Genomic DNA, 27,922 nt, shown 5'->3' with positions numbered 1-27,922 from the left:
AGACCTTTCCTTTTGTGGCGAGACCTTTTTATTGAGGTTGTTGGGGTTTTTTTCACCCTCTCTTTCTCCACGGGGTGAAAAAAAAGCCGGGGAAGGATTGTGTGGAAGGATGCACGGGAGGGAGTGCATAAACGGCTTGTGGGGAGTTTGAGTGATAGGGGAGAGTGACCAAGGACGGAAGGGGCTGGGATCGTCGATCTGAGACCTCCGCCGCCGTGGACGTGTCGTCCTCGTTTGTGTTTTGATTCCTCCACGTCGCCCGCGCCCCAAATGCCACCGCCGCTTTGAAAGTGAGAGAGGCGAGGAAAACGTATCGTCGAGGAGGAGGGGATAGGGACGAAGTGATGGCACTGTCCTTCATGCTGGACACTAAACCCGCCACAGGTATGTGTGTCGGTTCATTTCGCGTGCATGCCAATCCCACACAAACATCACAAACTTCAAACCTCAGGTGTAGGAAAACCTTTCTATTTCCGTTGGAATCGAACCCGAGACCTTAGGATTAGTTTGAGAGGACGTAAACCCACCGTAACCGAGGCCGGATGTGTTGAGTGACGTCCTTCTGGTGTAGACCGACCATTAGATAAATAAATATTCGAGGTTGACCCTGAAATCTATTTGCCTGGTATGAATTTCCAGCACTGCATTGCACTGGTAGGTGGGAACGCATGAAGAAGTTACGGAAATTGACTGATAAACCGATCAATATGGGGAATCACTTTTTCCTCCCAAACAAGGGACCGCAGCTGTATGAAAGATAACGTATTGCAATTATAACTTTTTGAATGCAATTAAACGCCACTTACCTCAACAGTTTGTGACCTTACACTTCTTGCCACACGTTCTCGTGGCAAGAGGTGTAAGTTGTAAGGCAAGGTGTAGATATACATGATATTTCTCTCAGTTTTGAGCGTTCGCGAAGATTTACTGTAGCTAATTAGTGGTCGTAGGCATTTGGTACTATTGTGGGTATTATCTTTTGGTAGACGTACAGGTGATGCACAGCAATCGCTACGTGGTGAGGATATAGAATACCGAGGCTGCTGGTTTTTCAAAACGAAATCTTTTTTGTGCTGTTTAGTTAGTCTGATAAATCTGAACGAAAAACGATCTGTAAACAGACCTCTCCACGTACTAGCCATTTCATTTGTATTTGGATTAGGCTCTCAGGCATCGATTGAGTGGCTCGCGGCAATAGCACCTAATATCTAAAATTAAATGGATAGAACTTCCATCCCCGGCCCTTATTTTCATTGACTTCCACCGCCTATTTTGGAGTCTCCATCCTCAAATCTTTCCATTACACTGGTTGGCACATATTTATATTTATAACTATTAGCTCAATCACTTAGAAAAACGAAAATACATCTTTAAGTTAAAATGTCCGTGTTGTACAGAAATGTTTCCCTGTACACATAACTTAAGAAGCCGAAGACCCCATTTTTAAAAGTTGGCTTATTTATTTATTTATGTACCCTGCAAGCCACCTCTGGGGTGTGTGGCAGCAGATTGATTATTAATTCCTGTCAATTTTTGGCTGGGTGGCAATTGAAGTTGTGCCATACCGTTAATTTTTAATGTTGGAACCTCACTGTGAAAGTATTTGGCATTCCTGACATTTTTCTAAATATTTTATAGTTGCACTTATAAGCTTATATTTACTTAATCTCATTGGTTAAGCATCCATCGGTAATGGTTCGTCTATTTGGGTAGAACATATTTCGAAAATGTATAGTAACATAACTTTATCCAAATTCAAAGAACTGCGAGAGAAACCGCGCGCGACAGTCACTTTTAACGGACGACTCCGTCGCGGAATCTCCCGCACTTCTTTGAATTTGGGTAGGGTAAAAAACCTTTGTGTTTAAAAAGTTGGCTATAACCTCGTGGACTGTGGCGCAACGCGCACGACTGCATGCCTGTGACATTGTATGCTCGGCATTTCTTCATGACATGTTACTTAAAAATACCCCAAAATTTCGATGTATATCAATCAGGATACCTCGGTAGTTTAACTGGCTAAAGCACTCGGCTGAACATCGCGGGATTAGGGTTCGAATCCCGGTCAAGGCGGATGATTTGAAAACTTTGAACATTCTGCATAACAACGTTATCCGTCTAGACTACTGTCGGCAGTCAGAGATAAATGAAAAGGATAATGGCAAGTTTATTACGTTGATAATAACAGCAAATGATAGGTTTGTCCCCGGAAGACCCTATTCGTAAAAGTAAATTTTAACAAATTAAATTATGATCTCGTTTCCCTTGCCTAATTTTCCCAAGGGACAAGCAACGAAACGATCCGAATGTGCAAATAATATTTTATTTTCTTTCCAAGTTAAGCATTCATGTGCAGTTTATCGATACAAAATGGTTTGCACGTATATATGATGGCACCCAATATTAAAATATGTGTATATCAAAGGTGTTAAGCGTGAGTACAATACGTTGTTTGTCCATTAGGACAAATAACTACCTCAAAGCAATTTACTTACTTGAGACATTGTTGCTAATGGTTAAAGAAAGCTCTCAACCCGCAATATAATTGTAACATTTACATTGCAATCAGTTGCACCTGGTTTTTATCTTTAAGATATGTAGAAAATAGAAATTTTTTCGCTTTGAAATATTGTTCCAGCCTTAAAACAAATTTAAATACTGGAAACAAAAAATGTATTTTATTTATTAGTTATGAAGCAGGTACACTCTCGCCCTAAAATCTTCTTCTTCCAAAGTATTCAAATATCAAAAATAGTATTTGTAATTAGGGGAGGCGACCGATAACTGGAGTCATTTGCGCCGGTTAGGGATGTGTCGGCAATTTGGTGTATGGATAAGAATTTCAGGGTAAGTGGGAAGGGTGAAGAGAAACTCGGCGATGGCAAAATCCTACTCTCGTGAACGAAATGCCCAAAGTAGACCATTATTCAACATCCTATCCGACGGAAGGCGCACTACACTCGGAAGTGCCCCCCCCCCCCATAGGGATCCATAAGTAGTCCACCAACATTTGTAAATCGAAAATAACGAAGAATTTTAGTCAAAGTAGAGCTCCCACTTGTTACATGAAATCAGTGATAGTGTGGTGGCCTACTGTAGTACTATGATTTCGCGTTGATTCCGCAAAACGGAGTATTCCTCGGAACTTCCTCAATAACCCATCGGGATTCTGTTTTCTCGTGAAAAACTGGGGTGAAAATAAGATTTTATTTTCGAGTGGATAAATTTTCCAGGTTTCCAGGCAATTTTCCGGGTTTCAGACAAAACTATTTTATTAACGTGAAGTACGCATGCGCTCTTTCATTCTCTCTCTGCATGATACATTCCGTTTGATTGCCCTTAAAAGTTAATACCTGAATTAAATACGAGTAGATTACTACGCGCGGTGCTGTATTGTGGTACGTCTATTTTCTACAAGGATCTTTTGTTTGGAAGTGAGTATTTTTGTATAAAAAAGAAATGAGACGATATCTCTAACGTACGGATAGTCTTGTCATAAGATCATTAAAAATAACATCTGCTGCAGTCAACTGCGGCTATGGTAATACGGCGCGGTAATTTGGAAAACGTCAGAAGAAAGACAAGAAAACGAGCCCACTCGCGCGGGTGGGTGGGTTCTTGCTGAGTGCACCTCAAAAACTCTCGATTCCTCATGACTCCGCAGTCATGTACGTTCAGGTATTAAAGCTGGTCGAATCCATGAAAATATTCCCAAAAGATATATGTTTGCATTGTAAATCGCCAAAAAAACGTTTTCCAGTCATTGGCCATTGTCATCGACGAAGGACTTCTGTGCATTTACGAATAAATATTTTCCTTTCGTTTGCATGTGAACTAAGTTCCTGACGTTTGTCAACTTAATTGAGAGAAGCACCGCAGTGAGAGGTGCTATTTCAGTGATTAACAGGAGATATTTATTTCATACAGATCCATGAAATACGTGCTATTATATTGAATGAAAAATTTTGCATAAATTTAGCAAAAGTTATATCAAATGAAGACAAATTTCCATTCCCTCGAGTGAAATAAAATGTTAAGCCTTTATAGGAATCTGTGTTGTATACTTCCTCTATGGACTAAAACGGTAAAGCCAAGTTACCTTACCTTTTTCAGTTTGTTTTATATTCAATCATCAATGTGATCTTCGTATTTTAATTCATTTGTGCTTGCTGATTTTCTTAGTGGTAATTCATCTTTTATGAAGTCTTCACTTAAAAAAACATGCATGCTTCTCGTCTCTGTTAACTGTTACTTGTATTTCACTAAAATGATCCATGACCGTGACCGTAAACTAATGAAAACATTTAGCTATTTTTTTATTAATAATGAAATCGGATTTAAATTCTGTTTAAACCAGCGGTGTAAGGGGCGTATGAGTGCCACACCGTCTCGCACTGAATGCGCTGGGTTTCCCTCACCACGAAGACCTATCTCTTCCTTCGCATCTTTCATTCCTTTCGTGACCGGACCCACGAGTCATCCAACACGTGAAACGTAGTCGCGCAATTTGCCAGAAATCCACCCACGTGGGAGCCGCGTAAAGGTTAATTGCGCACAAGTGCTGCGCCGTACAATGGGGACGGCAGAGATCCAGATATTACAAACGTGCGAACGAATTAATTTTTATACCCAGGGCATCGTCGAGATAACGAACTCGGCACAATGCTACCTCCGCATCCGTCCTCCTCACGTCAAACTCTAAAGCGTGGCCCTCTTTTTTTTTATTCCCGCTGTGGTGCCATTCAAAGAGCGGGTTATTTTATTAAGATTTTTATTTCAATTAATATCACCTAATTCGGAATCGAGGGAGAGAATCGTATGTTAGGGTCATTACCTTTGATTGAATTGGACTGAGAGTTTTCACAATTTTAGGGATTCAAAAAGTAATTAGTTTCCGTGTATTATATGTGGATTCTCCACGTTTTCCTTCATCTAAGGTTGTTCACTTGGTGCATGAATTTATTCGCGGCCTTGATTGAAAAAAACTGATTATTTTACTGTCTCTGTATTATTGCAAATCTTGTTTAGCTGTGAGAATAAGGTTTGGTAAGTCAAACGTTGTTGTTATTATCTATTTAAGGCCTAAGCCTAACTTAATTGTCACTGCAAGAATAGTGGAAATGTATTGTGCTGACTAGCCAAAATTAACTTTTACTATTATTCAAAAACATTTGATCTGCTTCTCCAAACAAAAATTTCGCACGTGAACAGTGTTCATACCAAAATATGTGAAAAATAGCCGGGATTATAATTCTCATTTGCCGTCATACTGTCCCATGAAGGTTGAGAATTTGGACTTCATCGAATTGATTTTATTGCACCGCAGAATATTCTGAAGCGTCGAAATATCCCTAATCGCGTACGTCCTTCATCAGTGCATGTTCTTTATTTTTAACCAAAATTTGTACGTGGATCACTGCGGATCAGTGTAACAAAAAACTTCTCTAGTGTTGAAATTGGCATGTTAATTTACCTCTATGTCTAGGATTATTAATATCGGCCCAACAAACTACATTCTCCCGTTTGCCGTCACGCTACGGGAACATGATCTATGCATCGGAGGGAATATAACGGAAGATCAATGTACCGTGAAAAAAAGAACTAAATAAATCATTTAATATGCTATTTTTGGTTCAAATTTTTATTACTGATATCCAAATTAATTTCAGTCATAATAATTAGGTCCTATACGAATTATGACGATGTTAAAATTTTAAGTGTTAAAAAAAATTTGGTTAAATGTCGCGCTCGTGGTGAGAAATTTCTTCCTAATAGGAATTTTACATTTTTATCATTGTAAAATTTTACGTTTCAATTGGCATAGAGTAAAAGTACTCCACTTTTCAATTCCGTTGTGAATCATACTAGCTTTTTTACGCCCGCTGACATAAGCTTGGGCTGTTTGGAAATGTGACTCAGATTGTGACTCCTCAATTTTCCTATTAAAATAAGTACGTACTAATGTAATTGAACATTTAGGCGGAAATTATTATGAATGAACTAAAAGTTGGAAACTTAAAATCGCTCAGTAAGCGGCGAAGCATTTGAATTTGGCCCGGCAGATCACCATTTCCTGAGCAGAGGAAAACAAAAGGCGCACAGGCATATTGCCTGCGTGACTCGGGAGGCCCTCCCTACCTGCCTGCCCTCTCTCCCTTCCCTCAATCTGTAATAATACTCGTACGTCTTAATACGTGAGCTTAATACGTCTTAATACGCCTTTTCATCTTGGCGACACATTGGCGAGGTGTGGCATTTTTTGTTATGGCATCATATGCGTTATATCAATATATTGGCAAGGCAAACTATGATCAATGGATAAGAACAATTTCCTCTTGGCTTCCTCGAAGTGTTATGGTCGCTCAAATTTGCTTTCAAAATAAGATATTTTCGAGAAGAACCTGCAGAGTAAAATGGGTATTTATCACAAGATACATTGCTGGACTTCAACTCAAAGCATGTTATCACATGCATTAGGAGTTCGGATATTGGTTTGCCTTCGTCAAGGTTGTCTCGTACCACACCTTGAAACTCTATTGCGAACGAAATCTTGTTTCGCAACCAATATGCCCCAACTCTGGATTTGAACCCAAGCCAGCTTAGCTCGCCAAGCTAATTCAGCGGCTGCCTCATTGCTGGATCCCTGGGCTCGTGTAACATTTTATCCGCAAGACTCCAATTTCAGCTTTCATTTCTATGAGAAATATGTCATTAGTTTAAATGGCAAGATGAAAAACATACAAACTCGTGTTTACACCTTTAACAACAAATTATCCGGAAAAGTCAAATATTTCTGGTTACTGAATTTTTCAAACCTCATTGTGGAGTATTACAGGTATCTTTCATGAGTCAGATTTAGCGCTATTAGCTGTAAAGGAAGTGGAGCATAATTCCTTGAAATGATGTAAAACGAAGACAAGAACTTACTCAGAAATCTATTGCGTTTTTCATTTCCTTTGGCGTATATATTCATCGTTCATTCATTTCGTGTTTTCCCAATAATATCACGTGTTTCTTTTACATGACAACATTCTTTTGCTATTATAGTTTCATTGCATCATTTCCCAACTATTGCAAAAGCCAGGGTAATATGCTCACCACAATTCTCTGCGTGAAAATTACGTCATCATGACTTACATGTGTCCCATTTTCAAACTCTTAGATTTCAAACTGTCCCCATAAGTAGGAGATATTCTTGTAATTAAATCCTTCATCAGAGAAGTTTTAAACAATTGATATATTTAAAAGCTGAAAATATTTTAAGCTGACGTTCTAATTTTATGAGATACCACTATATTTATACGGAAAGGTACTGATAGATATTGGTAGTGATTTATTTTCCGTGTGCTGTTGTCATATTTCCTCATGGAAGGCATTCATCTCTCCGACATGATACAAAATGTTGCACGTTGTTCAGCGATTGGTTAATGAAAATTCTTAGAAATATCAATTTAGACGTTGAGCTCCTCAAGTAATTTATGCATTTATCTATGTGTGTAATTTTTATATAATATCCAATACACTGCTAGGCCATATTTTCAGTATATGTGCATTTAAAATTTAGGAATTTTACGATGTACACAATTTTTAAGAGGCTTTCACATGTTATGGATGAATTATAATATCTAAAAAAAATCATAAACTGGAGAAATACTTGTAAAATTTAGTTGAGTACAAATCAACCCACTATTACTGGCAGAGTTTGTAATTATTGGAAGCATATAAGCTGGTTATTGTGAATTCGAAAGAAATAATTTTAATTGCACAATATCAAATCGAAAACTTGTTCATGGAAGGACGTAATGGATTCATTTAACCGAACCCCTTTCACACACATAGCTAGCACGCACTTGGCTCTGGAGCATAACCGACTTGCCCACTTGGATCAGGAAAGGGTTGTGTCAATGCGTCACGTACCCCGTCGGATCTTATACTCTTGACCTTCGGTGATAAAAGGGCGAGAGAGTTTGCCCAGTCAGTTCGCTCTCGCTGCGACTCCAGGCCAGAGCCAAGGGGAAGGCCTCAAGAGTAGTGTCGCGGCGGTTAGCAAGCCTTTATCGTCTACTTACGAGGGAAATGGTGAACGTTCTGCACCAGTTGTGAACGTAATCTTTTCCAGAGCTTGTCTCTTATGTCGTGCTTCAAGATCTGTAAGTTTTTCCCGCGACTCCGCTGGCATCATGATAAATTCATCGAAAATTCGAGGCCGAAGGAGATATGGTGGAAACCAACCAATTCTTCCACGCCCGACTCCGGACTCAAGGCAAATGTCGGTGCAGTGGTGCTTTATTGGTGAGTCTATTGCCAATTTTCTATACTCCCTGCCACGTTGATCTCCTTAAAATTGCTTGAGAGTCAGGTCAAGTTTCATTTTACGGGACTGCTGTTTAGTGCTCCTTGTTTAATCCTGAAGTTAGGACTGTGGCTAGGGGTAGGTAGGTTACTTTGTGTTGCATAGAGGAGCCATTTATTATGGGGAACTATTTGGGAAATAAAACAGGCAGGGCATTGAATATTTATCTCGACGAGTTGGTCGCTCATGCTGTTTTGGGGAAAAAACTAACGTTGCAAAAACGGCAAATTTTGATTTTATTTATTTTAAATTAAGTCACCAGGAACAGCTAACTATGATACTCCTGATTATGAGAGGAATTCCATCAACCGTCAGCTACCGCAAGTCTCACGAAGAACATGTGGTATTTGTTGAAACGAAGCTATTTTTTTTGCTTCCCTGATATTTCTATTCTGTACGTCTTAACTAATCATATTCTGTTGTCTATACAGTGATATGTAGCACGATCAGTTGAGTTTATTCATTCAATTACTCGGGTTTCCTTAATTTATCCCGATTACACATTATTGGGTTGGTTCAATATCAAAAGCTCAAGTTCTAATCATATGCGACAGTCTCCGTGCACAAGACCATCCTAATCTTGAGGTGAACGCTCCCATCCACGCACACATTTACGTGTATGTATATACATATATTTTTACATATATGCACATACACACACGCACACACACACACACACACATATATATATATATATATATATATATATATATATATATATATATATATATATATATATATACACACACACATACACTCACACCATGTATACATACATTCACGCACAAACATATATACATACATGCACACACATAAACATGTATACATACATACACACATATACTAATACATATGCACACACACACATGCATACTTGCATAAATGCAGGGCACGGCAGCATCACTTGCTGAAGCACCCTGCACACACATACGCCCACGAGCGTCATAATGCATTCGTATTTCCTAATATATTAAAAATACTTCTGATAGCCTGTAATATGCGATTTTTTCACCTATATTGAAGACTCAATTAAGTAAAACGAAAACATTTCTGTGATAGAAAATTGTATGCTGGGTAATATTAACACATTAAATTAATCCTTTCGCTAGTTCAAATATTTTGGGTAATCAGGAAATTTGTTGCTAGGGAGCATACTCGAAGACAGTTCCTTTGAAATTCATAGTCACAGCGTTGTATTACATAATTACATTATTTTTCGATTTCTCTATTGTCAAAACATTCCTTATATGTAAATGTGACTTCGAGGAAAAAGACAACCCTACCCTTTTTTTATCACGATATACAATTTGGGAAACCACCACTTGCATTATAACCCGCTTCAATCGTAGGAAATCCTACTGTAGTAAGTTTAAACCTATGTCCAGTCCGTGAACCTCATGTTAAACGTCTCTCACTTTCGCAGTCATTGTGTAAGAACACGCATTCTGACTCTAAAATAATGGCACAAAAGGATTTTCCTTGTCTATGTATGCGAGCACACAGAAGCTCCAACAAACCATTGGCGTCACAAATGATTACCATTTTAATGAATCGGTTACGTGCTCGCAGATTCCAGTGACATTGACGGGATATCAGGCGTTAAAGTCTCCGGCGTTCGCGGGGCTTTCGCCCGGCGGATTTTGGAGTCCCGACGCGCTTCGGCATGTGCCCCACGATTCGGAAAAATTTCCGGCAAGATAGCTTTTTAACGAACCCTTTTGTTATTTGTCACCTGACCTCTTGTTTTATTCATTCTCCGATGAGGAGTCTGCTTCACTTTAAATATTGTTCAGCCAGTACTGCCGCCTTTCTTTTGCAATATAAGAACATTTTTTAGGCCCATTAGTTTGGCAACTGTTATATTCGTATCTTCATTCTTGCATTTTGGCTGCGGTTGGTTCACTAAGGCGAATTTCTTTACAACCTTAATAAATAACCAAATTTCTTCAATTATATTGAGGGAAATTTCAAAAGCTTCAGCCACAGTGAGAGGCGAATCAATTTAAATCTATGCTGATACTAGCTACTGGGGATCGAGATGGTGCGGGGGCTAACGTACTGGCTTCCCACCCTGAGGGCGCGGGTTCAAATCCCGGCGGTGTTGAATATTTTTCAGAGGTATCTCGATCCCTACCTTGAGGTGCTTTGTGGAGGGCACTTTGAGTGAGTACGGCGTCCGTCGGATGGGACGTTAAGCTGCGGACCCCTTGGCGCCTTTCGTAAAGAGTAGGCTAATGCCGACGCCGGGTTTCTCTCCACCCTTCATCCTTTCCTATCCATCCCCTATGGCGCAAATGACCTTAGCTGTCGGTCGCCTCCCCTCAAAACTACTACTACTACTAGCTACTGAAATTTAATAGCAACTTTATTTCAATAAAACTATGAAAAATTAAACAATTGAAATGAGAATTATAAGGAAAAAGCGTGGGAATTTGTTGCATTACAGTTTACTATTTACCTGGGGTATTCATGGCCATTATGTTGCTGGAATTATAGTGCCGTATTATCGAAAGTTGATGATTGCGAGTGAAATCACGATTAGTGCAAACCGCGTACATAACCTGCTTAATTAACTTCCACTGAAATACGATTGGAACATTTTAGACTGCATTCAGTGTTTTATTCAGAAGATATTTGTCTTCGTGAGTGAGTACAGATAATTAATTAACCAACATTCATGTAAAATAGTTCAGTTTTCAGTGCGTATCGAATTATCATTTTGGATGTTAATACTCTCGAGTCAGAGAAGTTGGCGACTTAGCTGCCGATGAAATTTTAATTTTTCACATCCATTACGGTTATACTTCAACAGATATCGTGGTTGGGAGCATTTACGATACTTTTGCAATTTCAAGGCTTTAGATGTTGGCAATGGAGGAAGATAAGTTATCGAATATAAATAGTGATCCGAAGACTGATTCAACGCGAAAATGTATTTCCAAACTTGAATGATTCGTTAAGCTCTCTAAGTTAAATTACTTTTCATCGCCCTGCTACCATTTATTTTTCTCCCAAGGTGCCGCGATGCATTCTGAAATATAAAATTATGAATGAATTCAAAATGCATTTCAGAATGTGTACGAGTATGTAGCGTGCTGGAAAGTCGCACTCACGTAGTTTCTCTGAATTTGATAACGATGGAAGACTTCTGAGAAGATTCTCCGTCTTCCGCAAAGAAGCGAGTTTATGCCCGTAGAGGGATTTATGTCGGATTGGTTAGGGAAAGGAGGAGGTTATTTCCGTAGGAAAGCCAGAGAGTTTCGGGATGAATTCATAATGGATTCTCATTCGGCTTTGCTCTCTAAGAGCCTCGGGAGGTTGTGGCGCCCTCGAGAAAGGCGATTCTTCGCCCTAACTGCTCGTCATCGGCCACCAGTCTTTATATTTTTTTTCTGCTTCTCTTCCGTCACCCTGACCAGCACTGCCCTCTCTCCCCCAACAACCGCCAAAACTCTCACCCTCAAAAGAAGAATAAGGAGGGGGAAACCCTGGCCAGCCCCTAACTCCTCACCCTTTGCACACCCCTTACTCCACTCTTTTTTGGCCCAGTAAGTTAGTAGTGGGGTCCCTCCTTCCCTGCAAGATGACCAAAAGGGACCCTAGGGTGCCTCCACTCTTCTTCTCCCCCCACACCCCTGTTCCTTAGGCCTTTGTGTCCCTTTCCCCCTTCCCTCATTTTATGTTCATCTCACCCTCCGCCCCCAGCCCCGCTGACTTCCATGCCCCCTTTCTTTCCCTCTTCCTTCTTTCCCCAAACCTCTACAATCTCTCTCTCTCTCTCCTTTTTTCCTTTGACAGCCTCCCCGAGTTGCCCAACTCACTCATGACCACTTGGCATCACTCTTTCGAATGGGCTGGTCATTCGCAGATACCGTGTGTTTCTCCCCCAAGCTCCTCCGGAAAAAAGGACGGGAGACCTTCGAGCGCTGGACACTTGCGTGAACCACGAGCAGCCGATTCCCCTTCAATCTCCTTCCGGGACTCGGGAGACGCGGAAATATGTTAAACTAGTGTCCGGTCCACGTCTTCCAGGATTACCCCGAACTATCATCCCTACGAACGGGTTTAATAATCGACTTCCGATCGGAAAAGAGTATTTTTTTGTCAAACGCTAGGAATCCTGTGTTTGGAGGAAGACACCACTGTGAGGATTATTGTTTTTTGTGATACTGCCGTACAGATTAAGGACTGAAAAATTGCCATATTCTTAGTGTTTACATGGACGACACAGAATGAAAAGTTCTTCATCTATTGGGGTTATTTATCTCAAAGCCACGGGAATTTTTCCGCTTCGCCTGGGAGGGCATCAGTGTACGGGTAACTTGCCCGAATACCCGAAGACAGGACACAGCGACAATAACCTCGTTCTCGAAGAAGTGTTTTATGTTCAGATGCTCACATCGAATATCTGGTTTGCTCCCAATTCGCAGATGGATTAAGAAATTTTGCTCCCAGTGAACTCAAAAAACAACCTCGCACTTTTTTGGATTAAAGTTTTTTGTGAATGACGGGAGCAATTCTACCAAAGCCATCTGCCATTTGTCTCGCCGAAAGCAGTGGTTTAGAATCACCCGAATTCTCTAATCACCACGGTGACGGCTTTGACTCACCTGTTTGGAATACCGTCTTGGTGTGTGGTGCACCTCGCGCTCAACTCGCCTTTCTTATCCGAAGTTTAGGAGGGACGAGTGACCGGGGAGTTGGTTGCTTTGCGTGTGGTGTCGGGAGTGAGAAGTTTTTTCCCACCCGCTGGTGACGGCCGTCATGCGGGAGGAGAGCCATCCGTCCGGGCCACCCACCGCCAGCCGGCGGCGGCAGTAGCTGAAGCTCCGAAGGCCAGATCCTCGTCTTCACCGATGCTGAGGGATAGGCGTGCCGGAAGGAAGATGCTCGCTGCGGGTATAAAGCGTTCGCAATTTACAAATCAACGACAGCGTCAACAATTAGCATTCGCACATTTTTTATTGGTGTTTTTGCGATCGATGTTACTTCCAACCTTAGACGTAATTTTAGGAAGATTAGCTCATCCCAGCATAATATTCATGTCCTAATAGAAAATCCTGCCGCAGATCTTCCTGGCCATGCACGTCTGTGTATCCAGCAAATTGACCAACGAAATGGCAGGTCGGTGGATTATATCTTTTTCATTTAAACTAGAAACTTATTTCATTGAGTTGGCTGGGTCGTGAGGAGTATACCGCGTGCATCTTCGATAAAAATTTATAATGAATTGGAAACTGCCATTGCACATTTTCGCTGCCTCATGATTGCCAGTACTTGAAATCAGCTGTGGATGAGGTAATTGCGTCATTATTCGTCATTGCTTTCTAGAAATGATAATTTTCGTTCTTCAACGTCACAGGCAGCGTTATGTTGTCGACATAACAGAAATTCTAAGAGAGAAAACATTCACAAATCAACTTTTTTAAATATTTGCTCCTCCAATTAAATCCACGGAAGGTTTTCATGACCACCTTGTTTCGTTAAGCTTTTTCTTTAATGGTGGATCTTAAGTCTAAACGTGTCTCGGTGTTGGAAAACCACAGGAAATATTTATGACTTATGCTACTGAAAGTTGAGTGAAACTTTACTTCAGTGATCAGAATTTAGGGTGGATAAATGTTTATTTATGGTACTAAAATTGTGAAGAAATGTTATCTCCAAGACAATATTGGATGTTTAATCGACGTGTATTCTCAGAATTAGGGATTCCTACCGCATTTTTTTGTGGCCACAATTTTATTATTGGAAGAGGTTCACATGCTGTGCGTGGTAATTCACGATATACAAGTATGTACATATATGTACGAGCTCAATCGTGTTCCAAAATTTTCGGTGGTCCACCCACCTTCTTCTGCGGACAGAAGTTACCCGGGTCAGTTCCTTCTGACCTGGGTATCTTCTGCCCGCTCTAAAGTCTACTCGAAATAATTTTTATAGTCCCGTAATAATATCTTAACGAGCTTGAGAATGGAAAGTCCAAAGCAGCGGCGGGCATACAGATGGCGCTCCCCACAACGCTCTCGTCAATTTTTTAAATAGTTACATATTTAGAGAGATGATAGCTCAATGAGAAATTAATTTGATAAAATGTGATCTACGCAGGTTTGAGATTGAGACCCGCGGAAAAAAATGGAGATTTGAAAAGGAAGACTTGGATGGCATAAAAATGTACCCCTCTTTTCAGTTATTTTTAAGACTACTGTCTTTTTTGCTGCGAGTAAACAAAACTGGCACATTATATATCTTATATGAACATTTCTGTTTCGCTACTGTATCTTCGAAAATATAAAATAATGGCGTATGAAAGGCTTAATGAAATACTGTTCTCAGGTTTCTAGTAAGGCAGTCACATTAGGCTCGTCCATAGGGACACAATTAAAAAATTGTTCATATTACGAGAAAATTAAAGGGAAACTTAAGAAAAACTTTTGGTTTTTTATGTCAGCGGGAACGTCCAATACACGCTCTTAACATTTTTAATTTACGCAAGGTTTTCATACTCTTTCCCAAAGACGAATATTCCATTTTCCCATCGTTTCCAGATCGCTTTCGATGATCGACATTATAGTTTAAAATTTGGTTGCATTCTGTTAAAATATTCGACTTCAAACCAAAATATTCTGGTGAAAAACAACCTATGGAGCTCTTCTAATGACTATCCTTTCAGAAAATATTTGCCCTAGTCGTGGGCTAGCGTTTCACAGTAAAAACATCGAGCTATATTAAGCCGGTCCTTATGACTGATGAGTGTTTATGATAAGCTGCTAGTTTTCGTCGAATCGATTGAATATTACTAGCAACTGTATTCAAAATACAGCAAAGCCAACAAACACAAAGTCACCTTCGAATAAAACTTAAAATATTCACTTACATTTCGATACTTCAAATATCATCGAAATTCCCAAATTGGGTGCATCCTTTCTTCACTCCTCATCATAACATCCTAGCCATAATTTACCCCCACTAGTAAATGTTTTTTTAATATTGCAATACACCAAGTAGTTTTTTCTGCTCTTCTTGAAAGTGCTTTAATTGCCTTTGTGCCCCGATGTCACGTTTTTTTTTTCTTTTCGTTCGCCCAAGTGTTTGTCCACACGTGCCACAGGCCATCAAATTGTACGTCCAAATGGCTTTGTGTTTTGAAATCACAATATGGAAACGGAGCGTTTTCAGACGTTTCCCAAAACACCCTCGGAAAGTTGTATTGAGTGTGTAGAGGTGAAGGAAAGTGGTGCTTCCTCGAGACCTCTCCTAAGTCTACCGAATCATTTTTGAACCCAATAGACCGAAAGGACGATTCGCCCCTTTCTCTACCCTTATCGCATACCATACAGATTTTTAAGAGAGACCTTTTTTTCGACCTAGGAAAACGGTGAAGGAGGCGGAAAAAATATTCCGTCCACCCAGTGGCTGGCTCCGCAGCGTTAGACCCTCGTTATTCTCGCCTCAGGTGGACTCGAGACTCTCGGCTTTCGCGAGTTTTTTTGTTAGCGCAGTCTCAGTGGTGACATCTCTCGGCCTATCCCTTCACCAATTCGAAAGCCTTGCTCCTTTGAGTCCCCCTCGATATATTAGTACCATCTTCCTCTCTCATCCTTCCAACAACAACTCGGCAGAACTTAAAACTTACCCGAATAGGTTTCTTGCAACCACTCCTCACAATGGTGCAGACGGCCCCAGAAACTGTGAGCTCCCGGCCGTGTCTCGCAAGGCTCTCAACAACCCGCCCGCGCTCACACCCTCTTCCGTCACCACAGCAGCTGCTGGTGCTCAGTCTCTCTAAGCACCCTCGTTTCCCTTTTGCATCATAACTAAGATGGAGAGAGTTAACTGCGAGAATACGGAAACATTTCAGCCGATCGCTAATAAAAAAAACTAAAATTTTCTTAACCTTTTTTCATAGAAAACGGATTCGATTCCATGTAACATTACTCTCGTATAAAGTCATAATTAGCGTATTAATGCATCGGAAGAACCCCTATTTTTGAAGAGTTTCTTCTACAGTATTAGAAACGGAAATCCCTACAGTAATTTACTAATTACTTTTTATTCTAAACACAATAACTTGTTAAATATTTTGTACTCTTTAGTAATCACATGTTACTTTCGGAATGAGAAGCCTGACAATCAAGCAGGGCATGCCTTGCGTATTTATATTTTTATTATTTTTTCGGTAATGGCATTCAATTCGAAATATACGGAACCCAGAAAGAAATTCGGCTACCAAGTATTTTTATAAGAAACTCCAATTTGACGTTTATACTCATATCTCTCCATATCCTGAAAAAAATTAAGTCCTTTATTCGTTTAGTTTTGGTACCAGTTAAAAATGCATCAATTATTACAAATACTCACTTCCAAATTGAATCCTCAGACAAAGGTTAAATTGACTCTGGTTAATGAGTACCGCTTAAATCCCTGTCATGGCAAGATATCCTCCCGGGAGTGAGAAATGGTGGATCACTACGTATTTCCCAGATTGACTTTTTTTATAGAAGTATTGAATGGTCTGAACGAAAGTCAAGTTTTCCATGTCCTTAATGAAAGAAAATAAAAATGAAAGGCTGAAAAAACCCTCAAGTCATGGGCTCGCTTTTGCGCACCAGCTCTGTATTGAGGCCGTGTAGACGCGATCAGAGGGTTCAAACTCTCCAATTGATAATTGTGGTCCGGAGAAAATATTTAGCAAATGCCGTCATCTATTTCTATTAGTTTTAATTTGACATTATTTCAATGTAGTAATTACCTTACCACGAGTAGAGCGATTTTATTTACTTAGAATCCCAAGAAAAAATAATAACGGAGGAAAATAAAAAAGTAATAAAATTCTCTATTTTAACCTTCTCATTAAGTAGTGATATGCCCAAATTTTCTTACTAAATTGGAAAACATTAAAATCAAATTCAAGTAGAAAATATATAAACAAGAGGTTTTTATCTTGTGAATAAATATTGTCTTTCGTTGACGCCCTCCGATAGATACACTATGGGCCTTGAATGCATAATAGATTGGAACTGTCTGAAATGTCGATACACGGTTTTTCCCACGGTTCTCTGAAAAATAGGGAAACTCGATCTGATCGTTTTTAAAAACATTTTCTCTCCCCGTAGAAAGGGGGCATAATTGTGTTTCGCTTCAATTTGCTTTACAAAACTCTCAAATTCCCTCTCACGTCCTTTTTTCGCTGGTCGATCACCCTGCATCACCGCCCTTCGTAATGATTGCCACACTCTTCGTCGCTTCGCACCTCTCTTCATGTAAATTAAATGTGCCCAGGTCATCTGCTTGGAAAGACTTCTCCGTTCATTTTTCCCAAGGCTTTTTTTGGGTACATAAATTGACCACTGAATGTCTCTAAGGCATGCCGATAATTCACTATCCTTATTGATATGATGATCACCTTTGTAAAAAGTCGGGGAAAATGTTTCAAGTGAGAAAATTCGTATAAATCTTGAATGAGGCAGACATGCAGGCCGTTTGAAACTTGTAGTTCCAAAATAAGGAACAGTGGAAAAATATATTGTGACCTTCATTTAATGCCGTATATTTGCCTTCCTAATATTTTATTGATACATCTTCTCCTTTGTTTAATTTGTGTGTGGATGAAAACTAAGAACTGAACAGGGTGCAAAACGAGAGAGACTTAGGATTGCTGATGTTAAATGGAATGTTATTCGTATAGGTTTTAAAAACTTTGAAACTGATTGTAACATTACATCCGATCCCAAAACTGTTGACCCCTCTGAGCGTGGTAATCCATTAGTCTCCATTTCGCCTAATGATAGTGAATTACCAGGACAATAAATAGTGCTAGTGAATTGCTAGGTTTTAATTATAACTTTAGGTATAGTTCTCACCATTTAAGGGAGGTAGAATTCTTTCGTATTTTCTATATGGGCAAGGGAAAGAAAGAAAAGAAGAGAGAGATGGATGAAGGGTGGCATATATAATACATCCCCTATGCAGCAGACATTTCTGATTCATGAATATAGGAAATTCTTGGCATCTCGAGAAAGCTTTAACTAAGCACATTCAAGCAATTCGAAATAAAAACTTTTTACGGTCCTTGCCCATTTAAAAATAGTAATCAATTATTGCTATTATTATTGAAGTGTGATGTTATACTTTGTTATTTGATGAAATAGAGAGAGACAATTTTGCGCCCCACGTTCGGATCTCAGAATTAGTATTTGCTTAAATCAGTCGGTTGTCCATACGTATTTAAAACCTCCGGACCAACGTTCTCATCTACTTTTCGGCATTGTTGCTCTATCTTCACCACCTTAATTATGGCCTTAGTGGCCCCACCTAATATGATCGCGAGGTCAAAAGGAAAAGAAATGACATCAAAACGGAATTTGAAAGATATCCGAGGCTTCTTATTCTTGGGTGTTCCCCCCGGAGCGTTGCCCCGGGGCAAGGGGGGCGGGGCGGAGGAGGGTGGAATCCGAGAGGACTGGTGGGCGCCGGGGGGAATGGCCATGCGATTTCATTCTTGGTTTCTCGCCCCCGACGCCAAACTCATAACTGCCTAACATCTTCACCTGCCATTTTTCGCCCGGGGTGAAAAACTTTCCTAAATTGGACATCCAAATGGACGGTCGGATCGACCAGCTCTTCTGGTGTGGTGTATGGATTGGATCCTTCAAGAACCGCTGGAACCCTGACCGAATAATGGAATGGACTGTTGTGAGAGAGGAGACCAATATAATGGAAAAGTTTTCATGCCTTGGAACTTTTCTTCCCACTTCCCGTTGATTCAAATCCCGAATGTGTTGTGATAAAACGCAAGTGAAAACATATGCAATCTCTTGTCAGTTGCATGCGTTTGGTAGCGTGGATTTATTAATGCGGGCGAATGGCATAGGCAGTGCTAAATGTATTGTGGTAATATTAAGCTAAAACTATCCTTAAATGTGTCATGACCGCCGCGTACTTTTTATGCGGTGCCTGGTCGTACCAGCTCAAGTATTTGTTGAAATATAACTCCAATAACTAATGGTTACAGACGCCAACCATATAAATGCTTGAAACCTTATTGAAGTTCTCTGAAGTCTGTAATTGAATTTTCATCTGCTGAGAAAAAACCCATCCTAACATAAACAGTTGTTCAAATAGAAATAATTTTATCTACAACCCGGCGGTGGCTACTAAATAATTGGCAGAATACGATCGGAAAATGGTGCACCCGAACCGACTTCCGGGGATTCGCATGACGGATGATGGTTATTCATTTCAAGCACGCGATTAATTGTTCTTTTCACATGCTTCGGTGCCTCTCCATCTTTTCAGAATAAATGCCACAGAACATATAATTTTAAAAGCAATATATTTGTCTTATCTAGCTCACTAATCCCCCCCGCATTATCCGAATTTCTCATTCTGTGGAACGTCAGCAAAGAGCATCCGCACCCAGTGTCCTTACGTATCATACATTTATTAGTTGGGCGCGCGTCTGACAGTTCGTATTTTCACCGAGAAGGACACGAAACTCTCTCTATACGTGATCCTTGGAGGCATTCGCAATGCCAAATGCGCGGACCCTCCTAATGTACTTAAATGAGTGTCAGCCAGCGTGGAATCACCCTTCCTCCGACGCACTTTTCGCGTCACCGATCTCCCTCCTCAGTTTCCCATGGAGGGCAGGCCCTTCCCTTCGGAAAGCGAGCGCCTTCGAAGGAACGAAGGCGTTGAAAAATGATCCGCGTCCACTTACAGAGCGAAGAGGGAGGAAGGGAGAGAGAGAGAGAGACTGAGGAGCGAGTCATGCGAGGGAGAGGAGAGAGAGAGAGCAGCTCCTCGTCGAACGGGAGGGAGGGAAGGTCCCGCCTGGAGAAAATGAGAAAGTGGAAGGGAACTGGAGTTGAGTGGGTGGGGGTGCTGGAGGAAAGGCGAGGGTGGGGGAGTTGGCCGTGACGTCACGGGAACACTCGATGAGGGCGAAAAGCGTCCGCAGGCTATCATCGGAGAAGGGTGGAGGGTTTTAAGGAGCGAGAGAGCCTGCTCCTCATCACCTCCTCACAGCCAGGGGGGGGGGGGAAATCATCCCTCTTCCAGCAGAGGACACCCTCTCAGGGGTTACTGCACCCTGCCAAGGGCACCTTCCACCATGAGGACTCCTCGGCAGAGAGGTGGTGGGATTGGAAGGGAGAGGGAAAGACTCCCGGAGGGGGTGGAGAAATTCCTTACAGGAAGTGGAACTGGAGATGCTCTTGGAGGGAGGGGAGGAGAGGTCGGGATTGGGAGGAGTTAAGTGAGGTCGGTGTTGGCCCATCTCCCCCTCACCTCTGGAGGTCCACCATTCCCGCTTCCTTCGCCGCTCCAGCATTAGCGAGGCGAAGAGAGAGAGAGAAGGAGGGTGGGGTGTGGGAAAGCAGATACTTGCCCCCGACCGCCTTCCCGAGCCCTCCCCCGCGGTGGCCCACGAAGGCGTTGATGGATGGAAATTTTGCCCATCACGGGGAGATGGAGGTGAGGTAGTTTTTTTTTGAGATTAGGCTTCACAAAAGGGGAGATCGCGTTCGCGCCCGTCCGACCTCGGGTGTATGTTCTCGCAAGATGGTTTCGATGAAGGGGCGAGGGAAGGGGGCAATAAAGAGGTAATAGAGAGGGAGAGAGAGGTGGGGAAGCTACTGTTTCGATTAGGAAGAGCCGATGGAGGTGACGTCGCCGTCTAATATTTCACGTTTTCGCGAATTTGGTCGATGTCGACCGACAGTCTGTCATTCCGGACCGCTCTTTCCCCGTTCTCCCTCTACTCCGTTATTTTATCACAAAAGATGCGATTAATTAATGGTTATTGGGCGCCTGGAGAACCTGCAGACCAAGAGGTAATGACGTGGAAATAGGATTTCGGAAAAATAACATTCGATCGAAAAATTTACGTTGAGCACATCGTGGCTAACTCTCTCTCTCTCTGCGAGGAAATTGAAGGCCAATTCGCCTTGACTCCACCAGCTGGATTTCATATTTCCATATTTGTCGTGATTTGTTTCCATGATTTATAGAGTGTTACCTCTATCGTTTGGTTCAAACTTAGAACCTATGCTGACCCTCTGGAATCCTGACTTGAGTACCTGCAATTCAAAGATCTAATATTCTTAGATTTTGGAGCATTCAAATTACAGAGGATAACACTTCTCTGTTAATATCATAAGTGATTCTCAAGGTTGGAAGGTTAGTTTGCTCGGTAGTGGCCAAAACCCGCTCGAACACAACTCGGTAAAAAAATAAGGTACCGATTAAAACAGTCAAAAAGGCAATATGTTATCCAAGAATTCCATTCGCTATCGGAAGTTATGATAGTATTATAACGGAATTAATAGTTTGGCGGGTATAATTCACATAATAAATTGAATAGGAAATGAAATTAATTCTCTGTTATAAAACTGTACCCTTATTTAATTTTAAATCAATCTTACTTTTTGTTTTGGTTGCTTAAATATTCCACTCTGGTTTTGTTTGTCTCTGTCCGTGCCGTGGGCTAATACACACCCTCTATTTTTTCCTTCACACTCGACCTTCAAAATGATTCGAATGCCTTCGTGTTGAAACTTGTCGTGCAAATAATTTGCGGAACTAAGAAGTAAAGAGCAGTTACCTTCATACTTGTTTCTGGTGACTAACGCGGATGACAGCGGAACTTTGGAGCGTAATCCCGAATTCATCTTGACAGGAAAATGTGTTTGTGAACCCTTTTCTGCCTTAGAAACGCCATTGTTTCGTGAAGCCTCTTGGAAGATCTGTTACTGAGAAATTTAAATTTCAAGAGCAGATGGGCAAATTAATAGTAATTTATCACTGAGATTTAGAATGAAGAATGGGTAAAGTAGCCCTCGCCGTATGGCTCAAGCATTATTCCCTCAAGTGTCTCATTGCACTATAAATAATGCTTGATGTCAAACATCCATTTCGCTTGAAACATTAATTTGGTAACTTCGGTGATTTCAACGCGTCGACATTATACGCGAAGCTGAAAATAGGATTTTAATTTAAAGAACCAAAATGAATCAACCCGGGTGGTATTATAAATAATTTGTGTCCGATAATTCTGTGATGTGATATGGTGAAATTTATTCACATCGCAGTAATGAAAGTGAATATGTTTGAAATTCGAGAATCTCGAACTATTTACTTTTTAACTAGTATTAAGTACATTTTTAGTTAAACCAAGAATTGGAACATATTTAGACCCTAATCTACGAGTATAAACCTTCAAATCAGCAAGAAATATCACATAGATCATCCCCCCTCTGTCGTCTTGCAGTTCGATTTCTTACTATTTCGAAATGCAGATTACGCTGGAGAGAAAACCTTATTCGATTCTGTTAAATATGGATAAATAATATTACTTTAAGTTTGTGTCATTCAATGTGAACTAATACATAAACTGCAATTGGCCCATCTCCCGCTGGAAATTTGCCAATCTCTGTCGTTCTAATTCAAAGCTCTCTTGATTACAGGCCTCGTCAGCGTTGGTGACCGCCGCCCCCAGTCGTGCACAGCCGCCATGAAGGAGTCCCCGCCCCCGCCACCGGCCCACGCTTCCATGGGCGACACCCTGCGGCCCTCGTCGCTCGCCGACGCCCGCTCCGAGACAGCAGCCGACCTGCAGGCCGCCGCTGCCGCGTCCTCCGCCTCGCGGCAGGCGGCGGCGAGCGCGAGCGCGGTGGCCGCCGCCGCCGCGGCTGCCGCCGCCTTCTCCGGCCTCCCCCTTTTACCCCCGCACCTCCTGCGGGCCTCACCCGCCGCCTCCCTGCTCGCCGCCTCCACGCGGGCCGCGCTCATGGCCCTACCCCCAGGGCTGACCCCACCGCAGCTGCCGGACCCCTCCACCGGCGGTGTCCCCGTCAGCCTGCACGCCACCTTGGCCTCCGGACCGGCGCTCTTCCCGCACGCGCCAAGGTAAGGCTAGCCACATCTGCAAGGCGTTTGTACCAGTGAGTGCGTTCACACCAGAAATGCACATTAAGCAAAGAGTTCTGTTCAAGTACCGTACCCGAAAGACTGTGTGGTCACAAAATAGTTTTACCGCACGAGTGCATGAAGAGAACAACACTATTTATAGAAAAATCACTCGACCAAATAAACAAACTAGCGCTTATCAAACATTTCTAATATGTTAGCAAAGAACCCGAGCCATCGTTCAGCAGGCGGATGGTTTCAATATTTTCAGCCACAGACTGACAAGTTGATGACTCAAGCCGAATATTTAAGAGATTTCGAGTGCGAGTCAAAAATGTTATCGAGGGACAATTGAAATTACGAGCTTTATAGATAACCAAATAATGGCAGCAATTCCCTGTAATTAAATTTCTATAATACCCTATATTAGATACCGCTCATAGCTACGTGAGTTATTTTATTTCATCTGGTTAAAACTAGCTGGGAGAACGTCAGCGGTTGACTGAAATATGACATCATTACAAATAGCTTCCAACTGCATTGAGGGCAACGAGTTATTTTTCATTTACACATACGCCATTTTTACAAACATATAGTAAGTCTGTATAAGTAGCATAAACCCCTCTCAATACTCCCTATGCAATCTCAATGGAATTTTGTCGATACCCTTGGATTTATATCTTCTGTACCCTTCTTCCTGTTACCTTGTCCATGCCGTTACCATAAAACCTTCAAAATCCTTTCTCAGGTTTTTTATTTCGCAGTTATGTTTCAATCTAAATTATGCAGTGATTACATTTAAAATTATGAGGCATATGTGAAAATTTTCTTCCAAATTTGACCATGCTCCCTTCATTGTTGCAGAAATGCAACTATATTCCTTTCTTCTTCATGATGTCAACTGGCATTTTGAATTTTGTTGTACATGTCTTCTATATTCACCAAATTTCACATCGATATTGTGGAAAAGATTTTTCTGACGCATTTTATGATACGAAATGATCAGTCTTTAGTGCGACTAAAATAAACAACTAACATTACTTTTTGTAACACTTGTTTTCGTATAAGAACATTATATTTTGGTTTTAAATCATATTTTATGTTGCCAATTTTATTCCTCTTTAGTACATTTTTGGCATTTCTAATTTTATTGTGAAACAACGCCTGCTGATGGGGCATCTGAAAGAGAATTCTTCTCAGATATATTTCGCAAGGCTTGGAGATTTTTACGACGGTTTGTCACACAGAAATTATAATTATGTGTAGACATATATAATGCGTGGCCTGAAATTCAAAGGAGGCAAAGAAGTTGTTCTACGACATCATTTCTAGCCCAAGACACCACTTGAGTGGAACATCATGAACGATACTCTTAGACGGGAACTAAACCAAGATTTATTGCAGCCAAAAGCGGGCTAACCTGTCTTCTTGATCCTTTATAAATATTAATATTTCTTCAAAGACGTCGTGTGTTCGGTGGCTAAGATGGCCCCTGAATTTATAATGGGCATTGGTCACAAATATACATCTACATAATACACCGCAAGCCGCCGCAAGGACGTGTGTCAGGGGGTGGTAGCTCACCAGCCATTCTACATAGCTTCTCTTTATTTCCTCATGCACCTGGCACCCCCTGATCCTCCAAAAACTGCGTGGAAAGGGTACAACTAAACACCAATCATACAGCATACCTACAAATATTACGAGTATTAAATGGTTAGCAGCTATTCCTACACAAAGGAAGCTAGATTTGCAAAACGTCGTCGTGATAAATGTAGTAGCGTATCCAAAATATTAGAGCAGCTAGGCTGGGAATCACTTACTGAGTGGAGGTTGATTTACAGGTTGAAGCTCCTGCATTAATTGGAAGGGAGTCTCTTTAGCAGTGATGTTGAAAATGCATTATTGCCCCCATCGTACACCGGTAGGAGAGATAATGTTAATATAATTAGAGAGATTAAGTGTACATATAACAGAAGATTTAAGAAGTCATTTTTTCCACGAACGATAGGGGATCATAATAACATCGTCCGGTAGTGTCATGTTCGGGTAAAAATTAGTCTTGTGTGTATTCACCCCCTGCCACACACCCTAGCGGTGGCTTTCAGTGTACATCACTAAATAAAAAAATAAACAAGGTGACAAGAAAATAAGTTAAAAGAGGGCAGGCACACATACAATTCTGACACTTATTACCGGTGCGCATTTTACGCATTACGGACGGGCAATTCACAAATAGACTTTATATGCATTGACCTACACCCCACCTGGCGCAAGGACGCACGGCGGGGGGCGTTGGGACGCCAGACTTGGAGAGTTTTGTCGGAATTTAATCTTGTATACCCCTATTTTCGACAGCGCGTACCTTTAATTTTCATAGGTGTTCCCCCTTTTATTGCTGTTGCGCAGTTCCCCCTTTCATTGTGTACGCGGGAAAAACGAATACTTGAATCTATTAGTTCGACAATCTAAAACTCTAATTTTGTAGCAATTGTCGGTCGGCCTTGCCATTGTAATACTCACTATATAATGTAGGCGGACGTTACAGAGCTCAATTTATGATGAAATATTTTGTGGCAATTGTTTTCAACCTACGGACATTCTAGCTAATGACTCAAGCAACAATAGGCATTCGATAGTGATGTTTTAAATCGTCCTTCCTCGCGGGAGTTGTTGCTATTAGAGTGTGGCTGCGTTTGGATGGAATCGGCATATCCAAGGGCTCGATTCGCTGACACATTTGAAAATCCAATGTAAAGTCGCGAGGAAAAACAGGGATTTATTTAACTAACAGGATTTATCTAACTTTCAATCCTCTCTTCCCCACCTTCTCCTACTCCAGGGCCCTATTCGATTGGAGAAACGGCGGCGACACCGGAAAGCAGGCCCTGGCCCCCGCACCATCGCCTCCCGTCGCCCACGCCGCCCCCGTCAACAAGAAGCGATCCAACGGCCGGATCTGCCGGACCAGCAAGAGGGCCGCCGCCAAAGTGGAGGCCGAGTCTACGACCATCGACCTCGGATCCGCCACGGCCGTCACCAGCCTCCCGTCCCCGCCCACCTCGGGATCTTCCCCGCCCTCAAATGGCTCTTCGGAGGGGTCCGAAGGCGGCGGCGGAAGGGGCCGGCGAGCGGCGGCCTCAGCGGCCACCACCCCGTCCGCTGGGGGCCCGCCGTCCACCGCCGGAGCCGGGACCGGCTCTGCCCTCGATCCCTCCAGGGATAAGGTGTTCGTGTGCGGCATCTGTCACCGCTCCTTCGGCTACAAGCACGTCCTTCAGAACCACGAGCGAACCCACACGGGAGAGAAGCCGTTCGAGTGCCGGGAGTGCCACAAGCGCTTCACCCGCGACCACCACCTCAAGACGCACATGCGCCTCCACACGGGCGAAAAGCCGTACCACTGCACCCACTGCGACCGACAGTTCGTGCAGGTGGCCAACCTGCGGCGGCACCTCCGCGTGCACACCGGTGAGAGGCCCTACGCCTGCGAGCTCTGCAGCTCCCGCTTCTCCGACTCGAACCAGCTCAAGGCCCACACCCTCATCCACAAGGGGGAGAAGCCGTTCGGGTGCGGGCGGTGCTCCGGGAGGTTCCGTCGGAGGCATCATCTCCTGCACCATAAGTGCCCTAGGGGCGGGGGAGAGGGGATGGAGGCCGACCTGCACATGATGGACGAGGAGGACGAGGAAGAGGAGGAGGAGGAAGAAAGCGCGGGGCTGGCATCCGCGACGTCGCACCCCGAGGGTCCAAAGAGGCGGAGGGGCGGCGGGAGGGGGGGCGGTAGGGGTCGGAGGACCGGCGGGAGGAGGGCACCGCCCCCACCGTCGTCCTCCCCCGACGCCATCGACGACGATGAGGAGGAGGACGAGGAGATGGAGGAGGACCCAGAGGAGGACGGGTCCTCAGGGAAGGGCCCCGACGACGAGGAGGACGATGAGGACCTCGAGGATGCCCTCGAGCGTAAGTCTTCGGTGAAACAGCGGTTGCTGAAGAGAAGGGAGCGCAAGTCCCGGGACATCAGGAGGGTCATCCGGCTGCCCGCCTCTACTACTGAGGAAGGACCACCACCTGCAGCCCTCCAGCACATCCCGGAGCAGACGGAGCCGGAGGATCTCTCTGTCCGCCGCCCCGAGGTCAAGAGCGAGGTGAAGGTCGAGCGGGGGCCCTCCCCCGAGGCTCCCTGGCCCCCGTCCTCTATGTCTCCCCATTGCGACCAGCGGCTCTCCTCGTCGCGGTCCGAGGAGGACGAGGAGGAGCTGGCGGACGAGAAGCCGTCGCCGTCCGACATCCTGGCCACCTTGCAGAACGGAGCCGCCGCTGCGTCCGCAGGGGGCAGCACCTTCCTGGCGCCCGCCCACTACCGACATCACCTCAAGTTCCGGAGGCACCACCACCATCCGGCCCTGCATCCCCTGCACCATCACCACGTGAGGCACCACCAAAACGGTTCGGCACCCGTATCCTAGTGGCACGCGTAACCGAAAGCTTTCCATCTCTCGAGGGTTTTATTTTCTGAGGAGTCACCACGCGTGAGCGAATCGTTTATTGGATCGTCTCAACAAGTTTCCTCCATTACGATCCGATACGAGGGTGCTTTCCTCTGGAATAGAAATGGAACCATCCCCCCACCATCCCTCAATAAGGGTGGTGAGGGCCAAT

General features: G+C 42.9%; 1 protein-coding gene across 1 annotated transcript; it reads left to right on the top strand.

The window, feature by feature from the left end:
* Positions 1-344: 344 nt before the first annotated feature.
* LOC139697954 (protein krueppel-like) lies at positions 345-27,729 on the top strand. The gene is made up of 4 exons (XM_071596811.1): positions 345-384; positions 22,819-23,260; positions 26,103-26,890; positions 27,254-27,729. Exons 1-4 carry the CDS (start codon positions 345-347, stop codon positions 27,727-27,729), a joined length of 1,746 nt encoding a protein of 581 aa, XP_071452912.1.
* The last annotated feature ends 193 nt before the right edge of the window (positions 27,730-27,922 follow it).

Source organism: Hetaerina americana, unplaced genomic scaffold, assembly GCF_022747635.1.
Source record: "Hetaerina americana unplaced genomic scaffold, ioHetAmer1.1.p SCAF_8, whole genome shotgun sequence".
NCBI lineage: Eukaryota > Metazoa > Arthropoda > Insecta > Odonata > Calopterygidae > Hetaerina > Hetaerina americana.
This window is presented reverse-complemented; position numbering and strand designations above follow the sequence as displayed.

Coding starts and splice junctions, on each gene's coding strand:
- LOC139697954 (XM_071596811.1), top strand. CDS start 345: ATGGCACTGTCCTTCATGCTGGACACTAAACCCGCCACAG. Junction 385..22,818: donor GGACACTAAACCCGCCACAG/GTATGTGTGTCG, acceptor TCTTGATTACAG/GCCTCGTCAGCGTTGGTGAC. Junction 26,891..27,253: donor TCTCCTGCACCATAAGTGCC/CTAGGGGCGGGG, acceptor AGCGGTTGCTGA/AGAGAAGGGAGCGCAAGTCC.